Here is a 19907-nt window from a genome sequence, read left to right as displayed (position 1 = left end):
TAGTGCCACATTTCAGAGAGCCATGGACATCACATTCAAGGGTTTAGTTAATAAATCTGTGGTAATCTATTTGGATGATATAACTGTATATTCCAAGAAATGAAACAATCATCTTGAAGATTTAAAAAAAATCTTCCAATGTTGTCAAAGGTATGGAATTTCACTTAACCCGAAAAAATCATTTTTCGCATTAAGTGAAGGAAAACTTCTCGGATTCATAGTGTCAAAATCCGGAATTTACATTGATCCTGACAGAATCAAGGAGATTTCCGCAGTTCCTCTACCTCACAACAAGAAAGCCATGCAATATTTTCTTGGCCAGATTAACTTTGTAAAGAGATTTGTTCCAGATTTTTCAAGAATTGTGTCTCCTTTACAAGCAATGATTAAAAAGAACTCAAACTTTAAATGGGGCCAAGATGAACATGAGGCATTCAATCTAATCAAACAAGCAATTGTTAATGCTCCATCTTTAGCAACTCCAAAATTTTCCGATCCTTTTATTTTATATACATTTGCCTCTGATAGATCATATGTTGCGATACTCACTCAAGAAAATCAAGAAAAGGTAGAAGCCCCAATTGCTTTTTTCAGTTCCAATTTACAAGGGGCTGAGTTGAATTATTCAGATGTGGAGAAACAAGCTTATGCTGTTTTCAAAGCAATTAAGTATTTCAAACCTTTTTTACTCAAAACACATACAAAAATCATAATATCGTTTCCAGCAGTAAGAAATCTTCTAGTACAGAAGGATGTGGGTGAGAAAAGAACCAATTGGGTTATTGCCTTACAAGGATATGACGTAGAAATCAAACCAGCAAGTATTGTAAAAGGTCAAGGCTTTTGCAAAATGCTGGCCGGAGCATCGCTTATATCCGAAATTCCATCTGCAGAGATACAAATGTACAAGGTAAGCCTAAACGATGTTGAGTCATTATACGCTGATATCATTTATTATCTAAAGAATGGATATGCTCCTTCAAACCTCGATCATACCAAGAAAAGAGCTCTAAGGTTGAAAGCCAAACAATATCAGCTCGTAAATGATGTTCTTTTTAGAATAAATTATGATTCTATTCTCCTTAGATGTCTTGAGAAATCTGAAGCTAAAAAAGTCTTGCAGGAACTCCACGATGGGCCAGCAGGCGGACACTATGCTGGAGACGCTACTGCTCATAAAATCTTACGCGCAGGCTATTACTGGCCCACATTATTCAAAGACTCACATAACTACGTGAGGAAATGTCAAGTTTGTCAAACTACTGCTAGGAGACAAAAGAAACCATCCTTGCCACTACAACCAGTTAACATTGAGCAGCCTTTCGATCAATGGGGATTGGACGTAATAGGTGAGATCGTTCCTCACTCTTCTAAATAGCATAGATATATTCTTACAACAACAGATTACTTTACTAAATGGGTAGAAGCAGTTCCACTCAAGACGGCTAATGCTAAAAATATCATCGAATTCATAGATCAGTTCATCATCACTTGGTTTGGGTTGCCTTCTGCTTTGATGTTTGATAATGCATCATATTTTTCTAGTAATGTAATGACTGAAGTTGCACTCAAAAGGGGTTTCAAGCTTAAATACTCTGCCAATTATTACCCACAGGGGAATGGATTAGCTGAATCTACAAATAAGAACTTAATCAGAATTATTAAGTGAACCATTGACTAAAATCATAAAAATTGGCACAAGCCTTTAATATATGCTTTATGGGTAGACCGGATAATGCAGAAAGCCTCCATCAGCACTTCCCCCTTCAATTTAGTTTATGGGAAAGAAGTGGTTCTTCCAACTCATTTGGCAATTCCCTCTTTAGCCTTAGTTCAATATATTGATGAAGCACCAACTTCTTCCTTACAACTAAGGCAGTTGGAAATAATTAAGTTAGAAGAACAACGAGAACAGGCTAAAATAACTCATGCCCATCACCAGGCATTAGTGAAGGCTTCTTTTGATTCAAACATGATATCCAGAAAATATTTTCAGATGGGAGATCTAGTTTTAAAATGGGACAAGGCTCATGAGGAAAAAGGAAAACATACAAAATTTCAAAGAATGTGGCTTGGCCCTTTTCAAATCATAAAAGTCATAGGTCCATCTATTTTATGTTGCAGGATTTAACAGGAAAAATAGATTCTTTACCTGTTAACAGACAGATCCTCAAAAAATATTTTCCATAGGAGATCATTCTTCTATTTTGTAGAGTAGTTGTTTTAGTTTCCTAATAAAACTGTTTGTAAATGGTTACATTCGAGATTTACGAAAAAGACACAAATTCTCTTTTAGATTTTGTTTTTTTCACTTGTATAAATAGAATTCTTTTAAGAAAATTGATCGTTATTATTGAAAGATACAGTTAAAGGCTCTAGGCCTAGAAATGATACTAGTTTCGACTTTGTAAATTTTGATAAAAAACGACTTTTAGTGGGAAATTGTTTTGTATCAGTCCAATGAAAGGTATCAATAACAAAAATGAAGATTCTCTGTAGAAAATATCTTTCCAAAAACTCTACTATTGTCGTCCAGAGCTGTCTTAAGGAAACAATGACTTCCTTCCCACCTAGGAAACTACAATGTTCAGAGAATGATCCAAAGATACACTTTAACTTAAAGAGTAAGAGGTCTCATCACGAGCCGACTTATCATGATCATAGATATTATAGCTTGCTTACTCTACCAATACTGCATACCACAATAGGGCAATGACTTAAGATTGTTGCAATCAAAAGACAAGGGGTCTCATCACAAGCCAGCTTGTTCAGCAAAGCTATAAATTAGTGAATAATTGTGTCATATATTGCCTACCAAACCAGGACATTGTTCTTTAAGGGTAAAAAGAAAATGAAAGCAGTAAGTGTGTATATGGATTTCTCTTTGAAAATTGTAAATTTCTCTAAGTAGGATAAAGGATCATTGCTGGGTAACAAGTAACCCTATCAAGGCTATAAACGCCTGCTGGCAGCAGAGGCTCTACCTAAGACAAATGAGCATATTCAAAAATGATTTACAGAGAAGGCTTTGTTTTTATCTTTATAAACCAAGTAATGACTGATGTAGATGCAAGGACTAGCTTAAGGGAGTGAATAATCAAAGTTGAAAAATAGAAGAAAAAAAATATCATTGATAGGTAAAAGCATGATATACTTTGTCTTTCTATAATAAAGTTTAATTTTCTGGAAAATTTTCTGTTTTGGAAGTTTAGAAAATTCAAAAGAAAAGCAGAGATAATTGGTTCTTCCAAGTGAATCGCCAATTGTTGTGGCCAACAACAACCCCCCTTCTTATTTCGTGTTATTGCTAATACTAAATAAGTGCGGACCCTTAGTCAAAAATTTAAAAAATCAATTAGTGCTTGTATTTCCTTTTTAATAAAACTTACCATCATAAACTTAAGAAAATACCCTTGAAAAATCTAAAAAAGCTTAAGTTTTATGATAAAGTAAAATCATTCCTTAGGAAATATCGCATTGCAAAAAGGATAACATATACCTCCTTGCAAGCCGAATTCTAAGACTGTGAGATCGCGATACAGGACTACAAACATATATCGCATCACATGCATCAAAGATCGCTTACATTAAAAAAACTTTAAACTGTCGATATGCCATGGCGCATATCGCAAATCGCATTTCGTAGAAAACATATTAACGAAAATTGTCGCATGTCACGCTCCTGCGATATTGCGATAGAGCGACAAAGCGATAATGCGATAATGTGATAATGCGATATAGTGAGATAGCAACCTTACAATGTTGCGATTTTGCGATGTTGCGATCTGCGATATTGCAAAGCAAATCGCAAAATCGCTTCATCGTAGATCTCTCAGGCTTGTTGTTCAAAAAGAAGTTTTTTCCATAAACCAACACTTTTTTATGCGCTTTAATGCTAATTAATGAGTTAGTTGCCAGTCATTAATGGAATATGGTTTTGTGCTTATCGAAAGGTCATTTCATGTAAGGTGGTATATTTTATACGTCTTCAGCATTTAAAACTTTCTCGTCGCCTTTCCTTATCATTATTCTCACTTCACTTGTGAATTGTAGGAACGAAGAACAGAGAAATTTACAAAGAAGTACGCAGGATACCATGGGAAAGAAAGGCAAAGCCCCGAGCTCTGAAGAGAAGGAAATGGCGCCCTTGTATACAGACACCACCTATAATAGCGACGCTGGTATTGCTACTTGGGAAGGCATGTATAATCTACTTGAGGAAGAGAATCCAAGAGTAATGGAGGTTGAGGCTACTGCAGGCTCACATAATTCTTCTGAGGCATCCATTACAGAGATAGCTTGTTCGTTCTTACACAGGATAGTGGTGAGGCCCAAAATTCTTCCATACACAAACATGGTTAAATGGATACTGGACAACACAGATATCAGAGATAGATAGCTTAAGAATCAGGGTCAAGAGCTTATTGAATCATTATTTTCACAAAATTTGAGCTTTATATCCGATAAAAGAAAATGCGTTAAAGGAAAAAACGCATCAAGGAAGCCTGGATCAAGAAACGGAGGCAGTTTCCCATCGCTGGGCAAAACTTCTTGAAAAGAAAAGCTTCTAACTGCTCAGTTACCGGTAAGCCCAGAAATTTGTAAGAAAGCAACGATAGAGATAAAAAGGAAAACTTAAATCCTAAAACTAGTGGTATTTGTCAAAAACATTTTCAAAATGGTGTCTACCTAAAGTACAACAACTACAGGCAGACTGGAGACAAAAGGCTCAAGAAAAGGCAGAATCAATCCAAAGGTTAACCAAGTGAATTGGGACTATTACTGGGCATACTTGGTAAAACCACACAGCTAGTGGATGACTCTCAGGTGTATCATCAATTCTGCCGAAAAGATGGAGCCAACTCTTTCTGATTCTGTTTTCGCAGCATAGCTAAAATCAAAAGTCGGCCAGCCGACTCTTCTCAAACAGATGCTGAACGCGTGCGACTTCAAGGAGCAGATACAGAAATAGTTAGTAATTTTAGTTTTAGATTCAGTTTTAGTTTTAAATTTTGTTTTATTTTTTCCCAAAATGAGGACGATCATTTAAACCGCATCCTACATTTTTGTAATAAGTTATTTTTAGATTTAGTTAGTAGTATTTAAACCCTTCTCATGCATTTAGAGAAGGGTCCTGAAATTTATCAAAAACTTATCCCCAGAACATGCACTTTTGTACCCTCTGAGGAGGTTTTGATGAATGAATGGAATAGGATTTATTGACATCTGTATTTAATATCTGCTATTGATGTTGCACTTCTGTACTCTTAGTGGATGTTGGATTATGAAGAGATAAATCATTATCGCTTGAAGCTCATGAGTAGGACTAGTTATAAATGGTACTTCTATCTCTTAACTATTTCTGCCTTTGTGTTAAAAGTGATATTCAAGTTCAGTTGTTTATATATTGATGCGTGAATGCTTGAGTTATCATTTGGCACTTTTGTATGGTGATAGCTATTTATTTATGCTTAATGTATGAATAGCTTATTATGCGATATGCCTTTCACAACTGTTTCGTCTAACTTTTTATACGAAGTGGTTTATCTATATTGAATTCTTTTCTCATGACATTTGAATGATCTTTATTACCAATTATTATCTGAAATCATTTTAGATCGCATAACAAAAGGATTACACCCCGGGTTAGTGTAGACTTAGATATTTCTGCTTATTAAAATACAATTTACATGTTATTAGATTAGAGTTAGAATTAGAGCATCTCACTCAGGAACTTTTAGAAGGGCAATATCAATTCTTCACACACACACACACACATAAATTAGGAAACTGGTCCCATATCCCCAGTCGGACCTATTATACCAAACAGAAAAGGAGTTGCTAACCAAGGTCCGGACCGGGTGGGTATCCCCCTTGTTGTAGACCCGATTTTTGGGGCTTCAACAGTGTGCCACTGGTATGTCTATAAATGCCCAAAAATATTCCATTTCTCATCATAATCTTTTTGTTGAAGAGATGTGACACATGTCTCTTATTCTCCCCTTTGAATTCAAGCTGCTAGAGAAAGTTTTAAAATATTTGGGCTTCTAGCTTAAACATAAGAACTACAGGAAAGAAAATTGGTCCTAGCTTATTACAAAGGTGGATAAACAATTTAAATTTTGGAGTCACAGTTGGCTCTCTCAAGTTATTCATTTGGTTCTCATTAAATCAGTTTTATAGGCTATTTTAGTTTATTAAGCCTCCATGGCATGGATTCCCAAAGGTGTCTTGGACAAGATTCCTAGTATGTGTTATTTCTTTCTTTTGGTATGGAATCTAGAAAAGAGGGTGTTGCCCTTGGTTAGATGGGATTCAATTGCAAAACCAAAATCATTAGGTGATTGGGGCTTAAAGAATATTTTCCTTTTGTTTAAAGCATTGGCTGCTAAATGTGGTTGGCATATGATTTCTTCGAAATATATATGGACATCAATGGTGTTTCATAAATATATTACCCCCATCTCATTAGAATATTGGTTAAGAAGGTTGGTCAAACCATGATCTAACATATCCATCATATGGCGGGCTATTCTCAACTTGTTGGATATTATTGAAAATGGTATTGCTTGGAAGATTGGAAGAGGAGAGAGGGTGTGTCTTGTTCTTGTCCCATGGCCCAGTGGTGGAAATTGGCATCGGTTACCCCTTCCTTTAATTAATGACCTCAGAGACAGGGGTATATGTAAAGTGGCTCACATTACAAATCCAAATCTTACTACTATTTGGGAGAAGGGTTGGATCTATGTAGATGACCCCAGTTTACAAGGGGAGTTATGGGTCTTATGTTTGGAAAACACATAAGCTCTTTTTGATGGCCACATCAGATTAATCGATAGGCTCAAAGAATTGATTTGGATTTTCTCTGCCATTAGTATTTACACTCCAAAGATAGGTTTCATCTATCTCATGGAAGATTGAGTGATTGTGGAGTAGAGGTGGTGGTGGAAGGAAGTATGGAAAGCTAAATTCCATCCAAAAGATAAGTTATTCATGTGGTGCCTCATGTCAAAAAAAGTTTTGACTTAGGAAGTATTCCAATGAAGATTTATGTATGGGCCAGGTAGGTGTTCATTATGTCAAAACAAAGAGGAAAGTGTTGGTCATCTATTCATGGATTTCCCTTTCTTTCAAAAGGTATGGCAGATATGTAGCTCCACGTTGTGTCACTCCATTCCTTGGATAAGGGTGGATCTTGAGGCTGCTTAGCTCTCTTGGCAAAATAACCCCAATAATCATCCTTTTAAAGCCCTTCCACTCATTATTTTTTGGGGGGTCTGGTTGGCCAAAATTAGGGTGGCCTTTTTGGATAAGACCTTGGTCCCTCTACATATAGTTGATGAGGTGTTGACTATTGTAAGCCACTCTCCACAAGAAAAAGGAGTTGCTACACCCAAGATGATCATTCTAGAAAATATTGACACTTCAAAGCCATGGGCTTTCTTTGATGGTGCCTCTATCAATAATGGTCATAATTGTAAAGGAGGGTTCATTTTATTCCATTCTCCATCTCACTGTTTCAAAGTTAAGATGGGCTTGGGTCCCAAACAACAACAAAGATAAACTCCTCGCATGCAAAAACTTGCTCCGGTTTACAAAAGAAAAAGGTTTCTCGCATCTTCACATCTTCGAGGATTCCATGCTATCTATAAATTGTTGGAAATAATACTGAGAGGGGGGGGGGGTGAATCAATATTATCAAATCAATATAACTTTTTCATTTCCATATTCAGATTCATATACGCTACTTCAATTAAGGCAAATCGCGTGTATACGCCACTGTGTGTAATGCAACAAGCATATATCCAGTAAACTTATGTTTCAGTTAGTTGATCCTTAATGAGTACATCAGAACATTATTAACCATATGAACAATAAACAGGAGCAGTAAAACAGAACAGATCATCACACATAAGCAACACACATGATCACCAAGATGTAAGGTGGAAACCCAATGTGGGTGAAAACCACCTGCTGCAATTCATCTCTATCTTCCTTTAATAAGAAACTTCCTTTTACAATATTCATGTACTGGTGCAGTCTTATACCAGTACGCAGGCTTCTACCTGCAGAAGGCTACAACCTTCTCTCGTTTTCCAGTTTCTCCTGGAAGGGAGCTACAACCCCCTTAGCTCTTGTACTAGCCGATCCATTTACTAGTACGTAGGTGCTGGCCTACTGAAGGCTCCAACCTTCACTTGTTTTCCAACTGCTCTTGGAAGGGAGCTACAACCCCCTGGCTCTTGTACTGGTCGATATGTTTACCAGTACGTAGGTGCCGGCCTATAGAACTCTACGATCTTCTTTCTTCCTCCAGGGACCACGTTTCAGAAATTTTCATACTGGATACTCCTGAAGCACAACACCATAATCTGAAGGCCATGTTTCATCCAATTTTCATACTGGACCCATCAACAACATTGAAGCACAAAATTAATCATCACTGTAATACACCCATAAACTATACCTATATCATCAATCTCTGAATCACACAATACTGAAACATTGAAACCCTGTCAACAACACAGTCACCAAAAAAAAGAACAGATAACAAAACTCTGCAATAATAACCAGATCCAACTGCAACTTCAAATATCATATGTCATAATGTATATGCTACTATGAAGAGCCAAACCAGCGTGCATACATGCTTTCACCAAATCCAACCCGTGTATAGATCTGTAAATATTTACTCATAACTTTGCAGCTGTTCCAGACATCAGTCATACCCAGATCATAACATTCATACAATAAAACATGCGTCAATGATTCAGATCTATTCTATCCATAATCAAACCATATAATGATAAACATTCCAAGCCTTAAGATCCCGATCCATCGTTCATCATCATCCACATGAGTGTATCCTTGGTTCAGATCAAGCAAAGCATCACAAACTCGTAACCAACATATCAGATATTCATCACTTCCTCACATGCCCCCTTTGCCTAATGATCTTCTCCTTATATAGGTTTAGGCTTCTCTCAATACCATGGTCGAAAACCACTTAGAACCAATACCTTGGACCCAATACTTGGGGTCAACACTTCGGACCAAATACCATGGACCAATACCAAAATACCATGGACCAAATACCACAGACCAAAACTTAGTTTTCCGACATGTATGCGCCTTTCCTTCTGTGAACCTACGTGTGTACGTATACGCGTCTTCTGTTATGCTCATTCTCGTGTATACGCACTTTCATCAAGGTTAACCTGCATATACCTCTCTCTTGACCTGTTGTACTATGATCTGTCATCTGATTGAGTTACCACCTGTATCATACCTTTGAGTGAGTTGCCATAAAGGACAACACCTGTATCATAATGTCAACAATCTCCCCCTTTGGACTTGATGGCAACCACCACACCAAGTCACTCTCCCCCATTGACATCAAGGGAAAAGGGCGGACCAAGATATTCTCTTCTTTGATATACATTCTGATATCTGTGCTCCCCCTGAGTACATGCTAAAGTTTTTGATTGAGCTCCCCCTTTGCACATGCCAAGATGTACCAATCTATCCATGCTCCCCCTGAGCACATGCAAGCATAACATGACTCTATACATACATTGCCAATGACCTTCCTAAAGACTCTTACATACATCAATCTCCCAACCAAGTGGGGATACACCATTTTTGACTCAAACAAAAGAACCATTACATCATCCATCCCATGCATAGGGTAACAAGATACATCATATGACTCACAAAGACCAAGGACCTAAACAAGACTATGACAGTTATCAGCAGCTATGATTTACACTATAAGCATCTTAACCTGCAATCCATTCTCTTGGTCAATCAACAATCAGTAGCAAGATATGTCAATAAGCATCATCACCAAAGACTTCTAACCATAATGCCAACAATGCATTATTCGAAGCATATGCACCCCCTGAGCCTGTGCCAACCATCATATACCACGACAGAACCATTTCCTGAGTCTGTTCTGTTGTTTTTCTTCAGAGCTCCAGATACGCGACTGTGCAGTGTCTAACTCACGTATGTACGCAACTTGTCTTCATGATACTTGCATATGAGATTTAGAACATTGATGTTCCACACTTTCAGATTCCTTTGAGTCTGTCATGTTTGTGCACTCTGCTATGCCACATCTTTTTGGTTGTACTTCCCTTTTCTTCCATATCTTTAACTGTGATGATGTTTTCTCCTTTTGGTATGGTGCCCAAAATCTTCTCCTGCATTCCTTTATTATGTATCAAAGCTTGTTACATGCATAACACCTTACATGTTTCATATTCCTTCTATAGCAGTCAATGGCTTTGTGACCAAACATATTGCAAGAAAAGAAATATCCCTTAAAGTATTTGGAACGTGATGATATTTCTGAGTGATGGTCTTGAACCATTCTACTTCTGCATCTGGCTGCAACATAACTAAGATTATGACATACATAACATTCAACATTATTCATCGGAGGAAATAATCGTCTATCACTTCCATAGTTAGGAGCAAAAGATATTCTTTGAGGAATTTCTTTCCTTGGCTATTGATGGGGTTGTCTTCTCATCTCCTTGTTGAGAATTTCAGATTTCTCATTAGAGTTCCTTGCCTCACCTTGTGATCTAGATTCACCTTCAACAGATTCATAAAAACCAAGACAAGTTTTGATAACAGGTGACCTTTGACTACTAAGAATATCATCCAAAATCTTAGTACTGACTTGAAATCGTAATAGTTTATCCTTTTCTTCTAATTTACCTTTCAAGATATTTACCTCAACCTGATGTTGTTTTTCCTTTTCCAGACATTGCTTCTTCAAAATTTCCTCAGACTTTCTTCCTTCTTCCATTTGTTGCCTTAGTTTGAGAATCTCCTTTTCTTTTTCTTCATTCATCTCCTGCAGCATTTGACAAGCTCTGAAGGCACATTCTAGCTGAGCTTTTAAGCTGATAATTTCTTCTTTAAGGGCACTCTCCCTTTTGCTAGGTAGATCTTGTTCATCTATGATTTTATCTGATGCTTCATTTGCTTGTCCATCTTCAATCTGAGGTCATTCAGGATCTAAATACTTGCTTCCAATGAACAACAGGCTATCATTGTTCCTTTGAGCTGTCATCTTCTTTTGACGTTCTTTCTTTCCCATTGTTCTATGGATCTCCTTCAAGCGATCAAGCTTCTACCAAAGGACCTGCTCTGATTCCAACTGTTGGAAATAATACTGAGGGGGGGGTGAATCAGTATTATCAAATCAATATAATTTTTTCATTTCCATATTCAGATTCATATACGCTACTTCAGTTAAGGCAAACCACGTGTATACGCAACTGTGTGTAATGCAACAAGCGTATATCCAGTAAACTTATGTTTTAGTTAGTTGATCCTTAATGAGTGCATCAGAACATTATTAACCATATGAACAGTAAAAAGGAGCAGTAAAACAGAACAGATCATCACACATAAGCAACACACATGATCACCAAGATGTAAGGTGGAAACCCAATGTGGGTGAAAACCACCTATTGCAATTCATCTATATCTTCCTTTAATAAGAAACTTCCTTTTACAATATTCATGTACTGGTGCAGTCTTATACCAGTACGCAGGCTTCTACCTACAGAAGGCTACAACCTTCTCTCGTTTTCTAATTTCTCCTGGAAGGGAGCTACAACCCCTTAGCTCTTGTACTAGCCGATCCATTTACTAGTACATAGGTGCTGGCCTACTGAAGGCTCCAACCTTCACTCATTTTCCAGCTGCTCCTGGAAGGGAGCTACAACCCCCTGGCTCTTGTACTGGCCGATATGTTTACCAGTACGTAGGTGCCGGCCTACATAACTCTGCGATCTTCTTGCTTCCTCCAGGGACCACGTTTCATAAATTTTCATACTGGATACTCTTGAAGCACAACACCATAATTTGAAGGCCATGTTTCATCCAATTTTCATACTGGACCCATCAACAACATTGAAGCACAAAATTAATCATCACTGCAATACACCCATCAACTATACATGTATCATCAATCTCTGAATCACCCAATACTGAAACACTAAAACCCTGTCAACAACATAATCACCAGAACATAGAACAGACAACAGAGCTCTGCAATAATAACCAAATCCAACTACAACTTCAAATATCATATGTCATAATGTATACGCTACTATGAAGAGCCAAACCAGCGTACATACACACTTTCACCAAATCCAACCCGCGTACAGATCTGTAAATATTTACTCATAACTTTATAGCTGTTCCAGACATCAGCCATACCTAGATCATAACATTCATACAATAAAACATGCGTCAATGATTTAGATCTATTCTATCCATAATCAAACCATATAATGATAAACATTCCAAGCCTTAAGATCCCGATCCATTGTTCATCATCATCCACATGAGTGCATCCTTGGTTCAGATCAAGCAAAGCATCACAAACCCGTAACCAGCATATCAGATATTCATCACTTCCTCACATGCCCCCTTGGCCTAATGATCTTCTCCTTATATAGGTTTAGGCTTCTCTTAATACCATGGTCCAAAACCACTTAGAACCAATACCTTGGACCCAATACTTGGGGTCAACACTTCGGACCAAATACCATGGACCAAATACCACAGACCAAAACTTAGTTTTCCAACATGTACGTGCCTTTCCTTCTGTGAACCTGCGTGTGTACGTATACGCGTCTTTTGTTATGCTCATTCGTGTGTATACGCACTTTCATCAAGGTTAACCTACGTATACCTCTCTCTTGACTTGTTGTACTATGATTTGTCATCTGATTGAGTTGCCACCTGTATCATACCTCTAAGTGAGTTGCCATCAAGGACAACACGTGTATCATAATGCCAACATAAATTAGCTAAATGTCACTATTTCATGTAGGAATACCACTCTTTTACCTATACTTGAGGATATATTTCACATTACTAACACTTTCTAATATTTTTCATGTTCTCATATTTACAGTGAGAGGAACCATGACATTGACGGCTTATCAAAGGATGTTCTCGCTTTGGAAACAGGTTTTTGGGCAATAAAGGAACATGTTAATGATCAAATTTTTGAATATGCTCATCATCCATACATGGTACATGTTGTAGTTACGGTTGATGATAGTGTGTGACTCACCGGTTTTATCCTATCTTGCATCCACATCCTTATGTTTTTGTTTATTTTTCAGCTTTAGAGCTTTCAACTGGCAACTTTATCTCACAGTCTATAATTATTTTTTGGACAGTTCAAGTATTCAGGTTGGTCCATGCCTAGTTGGTTAAGCTCAAATCATATTTGTTTTTGGGATCCATGCCTAGTTGGTTTAGCTTGGATCATAGTTGTTTTTGGGACTACCTTGTTTTCTCTGGGTTATCAATTTTTCTATAATCTCTAAGTATCTCTCATGGAAAGTACAACTCTTTTTGATATATATGTCACATATGACGATATTAATCATTGTATGGCTCTTTTATTTTGGAGGTAAATATGTAAAGCAGTAACTGAAATTGCAAGAATACTCTCTTAGCAGTGTATATACAAAATGTAATTTCATCATTAAATATGAATGGAATTACATGTATCTTTCTCTAGACCCCTACCCATGAGATTTGAACCTAAGACTTGGTGGGGACTAAACCCGACCCAAACCAATTGATTTGCACCTCATGAATATTATAATCTTAAATATGTGTATTTTTCCAAGAAAAAAATACGTTTATTTGAGATTATATATATATATATATATATATATATATATATATATATGAATGAGAGGGATAGAATTTTTAAAAGTGCTTTTTTTTCAATTAAAAACATTTGAGAAAAGATTTACATCTCATTATATTTGAGGTCTTTAATAGATGTGCTCAACATAGTTGATACATAACACACTCATAACTAGCTTATATTCATTTTAAATTCATGTGTAAAGGGGAAAACAAAACTTAAATTTTTTTTTTTATTTTAAATTAATAAAAATTGACACCTCAATTAATCAATTTTTTTCATAAATTAAAATCTTTTATATATAAAGTGAGAATACATATTGTTATTGTAATAATATAAATCGAATATATATATATATATATATATATATATATATATGTGATTTTTTATTATTTAAATTACATTTTTAAATGTATAAATAAATTTAATATCTTTTAAAATATTTAATTTTTACAAATTATAGAACACAAATTTATAATTCTAAAAAAAATTCCCATAAATATATTTTATTAAAAAAAAAAAGTTACACAACACAAATTTATAATTCTAAAAAAAATTCAATATATACACTTGTTAAAAATTCCATAAATATACCTTATTAAAAAAACAATTACACAACAAAAATTTATAATTCTAAAAAAAATTAAAAAAATTCAATATATACACCTTGTTAAAAAAAAAAAATCATGATATATACGTATTTCATTTTAATATTTAAAATCATAATACAACATCTATTAAAATCATAATTCTCAGCCAAATGCTCGCCATTATGGATGATGACGGGAAACGATCGAAGCATCAATCGAAAGCCCAAATATGAACCGATGTGCCCCCTTGGCAAAAGAAAGGTTTTAATTGCAATATTAAACCCTTAACATTATATTAAACACTAAATGTACATTAATGGATTAATTAATGAAGATAAAGTCTCCAAAAATTTACATTGAAACATATTGTAAAAAGCACAAACACAATCTGACCTACAATCCTAATCCCACACAAATACAAATAAATGGAGTTGTTTTTAATGAGATTTTTTGAAAATTTTTTTGTGGGTTTTTCCCGTCAAATTTCTCTATAATCATGCAGCAATTTATTGAAATTGCAAGTTTGATAGCTAATTTCTGCATAATCAAAGGGTCCTAGAGATTTTTCAAAGTACTGAATCCAAATATACAATTAAAAAACCATTTTAAATAATACAAATCAATATTTAACCTCAATTTTTTTGGACCAATCACCAAAATCTCCAAAAAAATCACACCAAAAACAACTCCTAAAAATAAATTCATACGACGCTGCTAATATTATCATTAGCATTATCCTCCCATTGACACACAACTTTAATGTAAAGAGAAGGGAAATATCGTCACTGTTGCACATTTTCATCCCATTTACCGCCCAAAAACATTGGAGGGTGAAGCAGTGTCTACCCCTCAGTAAGAAATCCTTGAATGCCCTGGTATTTCTGGCCAGAGCTTCATCCCCAGAGATCTTGCTTGCCTGTTGGTTTCAGACGGGCCTACAAAAACTTTGAGAGCCATAAACAACTGTAAGATAAGTTCAAGGAGTTGTTAAAGATTTCTTCGGATGCACAGATAATCAAGTAAGGGTAGCTTGGAGTAATGGCGGGTTCAAGCCGCCGAAAGCAGCATAGATCACAAACACAGCAAATTACAGTACGATATCCCCGGACGCATTGCAAATTTAAGAATTGCTTATAAATTTAATGTCAATGTTATTATGCTCTTACAAAATCAAAATCTGTGCAGGCACAGGCGCCACAGGATAGTCTAAGCTTTAGCGCGAAAGGAGGAGAGGGTCGGCTACGTAAAATGTCAATAGGTCTCACGGTTGCCTACTCCAAGAGACACGCTTCACCGTCCACAAGTTCGGCACTGAACGACCAAGGGGATTCTCGGTCGTTTGAAAGTTTACTGCCAGAGAATTGCGAAAAATTTTCAACGGAACCGCTTAAGGAGCCGGGTTCGAGTCCCCGCAAGTTAGCTTTAGATGCTCGACGTCAAGATTCTAATCCGAGTAAATTGAAATCTCTTGATCCTTACAACTATACTGATGCTTCTCCTAAAGCTGAAATTGAGGCAGCATTTAATTTCAGTTCGTGCAAGATGAGTGCAGGAGGAGGCCGGGAGTTTGCCTCGACAGAAATAGTGGAGGTTTATCGAAATAGGAAGTCTGCTGCGGGTTCTGAAAAGTTTGTGGAGGAAGCCTTTGCCGCCAGAAGTGAAAGCGCATTAATAAGATACGATCGCAGAAAAAATACGACTGTCGTTGGAGAAATTGCAGTCCAGAAGACTCAAGAAATGAAATCCTCAAAGAGACAGATTGGCAACCATGTTCGCTTCAATTTCGACAGAGAAACTAGTCCTTCTCCGGATAATGTCAGCGATAAAAAAGATAACAAGGCTGCCGACGGATGTCAAAGTGCTGATTCTCTGAGAATGAAGTTAAGAAGCGCTCTTTGCTTACTAAATTCATCGGAAAAGCCCCATGGTCTGCAACAAAATAGTGGAAAGGAGCCAAAATCCGACACTATCGAGACAGACTCCGACGAACCTAACCAAACTGCCAAGGCCTCGGAGCATCCTTCAGTATTTGGCGGGCGAAGATCGAATGCCACATCAAAGCAGGTAGATTCTGTGGTGGAGACAAGGATATCCAAGGAAGACTCCAGTCTTTGTACCTCTCCTGTCAAAAAAATCTTGCGAAACTCGAATGCCAAATCAAAGCAGGGAGATTCTATGGCGGAGACAAGGAATTCCATGAACGATACCAGTCGATGCACCTCTCCTGTCGAAAACATCATGCGAAGCCCGAATGCCAATTCAAAGCAGGGAGATTCTGCTGTGAAGACAAGGAATTCCAAGAAAGACTCCAGTCCATGCATCCCTCCTCTCGAAAACATCTTGCAAAGTTCAAAAGCCAAATCAAAGCAGGCGGATTCTGTGTTAAAGACAAGGAAATCCAAGAAAGCTTCCTGTCCGTTCGCCTCTCCTGTCGAAAACATCTTTTCATTTGATCAAGATGAATGGCTAAATGATGCTAAAACTTGCAGTGGAGATTACAATAGACGATCCCGAAGTTCTGATGACGATAGGTTTCTCAATCCAGGCAACGTGCTGCATACTTCCCCCGAGAGAAAGGAAGATCGTTGTCCTACATTTACAGTTGTTGAAGAAATGGTAGATCATCCAACTTCTTCTCCTCCAAGTCCTGTAATAGGTGTGCCGTCTACAGAATTTGACGGAGCTGGGAAGACATGCAACATTGATAATCAATCGCCGTCTCCATCCTCTGTATCCTGAACTATATATGCTAGTTTAACTTTTGATTTTTATATATGTTCCAACAACAAATAAAGAGATGGAAATGTCGTTAGTTTTCCAGAATTCTCCAACATTTTCCATTCCTTTTATTTTCTCGGCATCTAGGGTTTGTCTTCACACTTCGACATGAATTCGTCTGCATATTTTTTGCAAATATTTTGTCGGACATTTGTATGCTAAAAGTTTGCAAAGAATGTTATAAATATGCAAATATTTTGTCGGAAATTTGTATGATGAAAGTTTGCAAAGAATGTTATATAGCCATTTCACTACAAATGGAGTCTAAAGAGTTCTTTAACCTTGCCTATCTTTCCGCCTTGGACGATACCAACGGCGAGGAGGAGACCGCAGATGGGACTGCAGTTGTGCTTCCAGTGAAAGAAGAATTGCAATTATTTATTCAAAGAGGTTAATTAATTAAAGATCCGCTGCTTACAAGTGTGAATTTCTGATGGACAATGCAAGAATTGCTACTCATGTTAAGAACCTGTTCGAAAGAACGAATAAATGAATGCCTTATGATGGGAAAGTCTCCGGTTTATTTTTAATTTCAAGGATCCATATCTATGTAAGAGATTTCATGCTCGAGCTTTCCAGAGTTATGACGCGTGTCTGCTTCTGCGCAGAGAGCAAGAGGCGGTCATCTAGAATAGCCCCCCGTCGTAATTCAACAACTGAGCCACGGCCACGCAGACAACTTCGAGCAAAAAGAAAGGCAAAGGAATTAAGCTTATCGCCCTCGTCCAGAGAAAGATCTTGTAAGAGTCATTACGATATCTTATTTTGGGAAAATATACCACCGAATTACCCTGTAGAATTGAATTTAAAACAGGTAAGAGCAAATTGTGTAAATGAAATCCGATGTTAACTTATTGAGATTGGGGTTACAGACTCTGTACCAGATGTCAGATTGTCTGAAGATGAAGACGATGATCCCAGCGATCTCTCGAGGTTTGATATGAATAATACGAAGTGCATTTTATTTTCCCTTTTGATTCTCCAGCTTCAGCTATTTTCTTAAGGCACAGAGTTCAGTCTTAACGTCGGATCTATTAATCGCTTGGAGGTTTGCATCTGCTTAGGAAGGATCATTACCTTTTTGTCAACCTTTTGTATATATTACACCCAAAGGCAGACAAGGTCATCACCCACACTGGCTCTGTAGAGCACATAGCTTCTCTAGGTGCAATAAGTATTGCGGATTAAAGATATAATTATGCAAGTGTTGTGTCAATCGTTTTGGCGTAATGCAGGGCACTAAAAGAGTTTGCATTGATACTGCAAAAGTTCAAGCGGAAACTGAAGATGGAGACAGATAAAAGAACATCCCAAATTCTTGACTCTGCCTCGCATAATATTCAAAAACAAGTTGAAAAGATTGAAGGTCAAATACAATCTGACTTGTAAGTTGCCCTAAAATTCAGTCCCTGCATTGCCTAATTGCCTAAATTTCTGTTGCTGTTCTAACCATATTTTTGTGGCACTCCTAATCACTAATATTTCTTCAAATGGGCAGACATATACATAATTCCTAAACTTCTGTTGCTGCTCTAACCTGTTTTTTTCTTCCATTCATAATTACATTTTATCTCTTGAAATGGGCAGACTTAAGCATACATATTTTTGCAAAACAAAGTTCAGAGAAATGGACTCCAATTTACAAGGTACTTTTTATTGAATGCCATTGAATCTCTGGTTTTACTGCGTGAAGGATTTTAAGCCAAGGTTCATTGAAAACTCATCAGCTGAAAATCTCTTGGGAAAATTGTTTGAAATGTTTCTTTTCTAAAGTTTCAATGCCGTGTTGCTGCAGATCAGAACGAGAAACTCAAAATACTTCATGAAAAGTTCAGAAATGAGCTATCTCAACAGTTGCAACTGTATCAAAGTACTCTTTCTCAGTTTGAGGGGGGACAAATTGAACTCAAAAGCATTGCTGATAGACAGAGTATGTATCTAAATGCCTATTTCTTCAAGTTGCACCTGATAGAAATAAGGTGCTGAAATAGTCCTGGGTGAAAAAGATGGGTTAAAAAGCGTAGATATAATTTTTTCTAAGCTATAATTAAAATACGTTTTATACCAATATGGAATATATAAAAGTGCACTAACATGTCTTTTTGGTAATAAGCAGAGGTGTCACACAGGAAACTTATATCCCAAGCACAGGAATTCATACAGTGTGAGCTGACTGATGCCGAAGGCAAAATTACTGCTGTGCGCAAGGTAACAAAGTCTCTTTATATAATAATCTATCACTGCTTTCAATGAGTCAACAATGTACTTCAGGATGAACAGTCAGGAATACTAAAACTTGGAATAACCAGTAATAAGGGCATGCATTACTTATGTGGCAGGTAGCTACAAACCATTTGCATTTGCTCAAACGTGTGGTGGGAGAAATATTATAGACTGATACATTCAAAAATTGAATGAATGTAAAAGTAAGAATCTATATTCAGTCTAGATTCTTATATCCCTGAATGACTACGGATAGCTGTAGTTAAATATTTGTGACAGTCACTCCTGTTATAAAGTAATGTGAAATGAGGAATATTTTTTTTCAATTCAAGCATAACAGCATGCATATTTTTCATTTTATACTTTAAGTTACAGTTTGACATTTGTGTATGATCCCAATAGTAGCATTGTGCATCAGGAGACTGACTTTGAATGTTAAGGGATAGGTCTTGTTTATCAAGAATTATATAAATTTATATAGCTAGATTTGGAAGGATCCCAACTTTTAGTCAGCTTTGTGAACCAGGAGATTGACTTTGATTGTTTCATTTTTTTTTTAATATAAATGATTTTTTGTTCGGGATATTATCTTCTAATTTAATATATAACAATATACT

General features: G+C 36.6%; 2 protein-coding genes across 2 annotated transcripts; both read left to right on the top strand.

The window, feature by feature from the left end:
* The first annotated feature begins 15106 nt into the window (after nt 1-15106).
* LOC149169664 (uncharacterized) lies at nt 15107-17352 on the top strand. The gene is made up of 2 exons (XM_089427146.1): nt 15107-15381; nt 15475-17352. The coding sequence occupies exons 1-2, from the start codon at nt 15328-15330 to the stop codon at nt 17026-17028; spliced, it is 1608 nt and encodes a 535-aa protein (XP_089283272.1). The 5' UTR covers nt 15107-15327; the 3' UTR covers nt 17029-17352.
* LOC149169663 (meiosis-specific protein ASY3-like) lies at nt 17325-19595 on the top strand. Its single transcript, XM_089425286.1, has 8 exons — nt 17325-17457; nt 17676-17807; nt 17940-18000; nt 18303-18452; nt 18655-18713; nt 18863-18997; nt 19184-19275; nt 19407-19595. The coding sequence occupies exons 1-8, from the start codon at nt 17325-17327 to the stop codon at nt 19458-19460; spliced, it is 816 nt and encodes a 271-aa protein (XP_089281412.1). The 3' UTR covers nt 19461-19595.
* The last annotated feature ends 312 nt before the right edge of the window (nt 19596-19907 follow it).

This window comes from Pinus tabuliformis, chromosome 4_2 (genome assembly GCF_031772625.1).
Source record: "Pinus tabuliformis cultivar Carrire ecotype Pingquan chromosome 4_2, CPIR1, whole genome shotgun sequence".
NCBI classification, from domain to species: domain Eukaryota; kingdom Viridiplantae; phylum Streptophyta; class Pinopsida; order Pinales; family Pinaceae; genus Pinus; species Pinus tabuliformis.
This window is presented reverse-complemented; position numbering and strand designations above follow the sequence as displayed.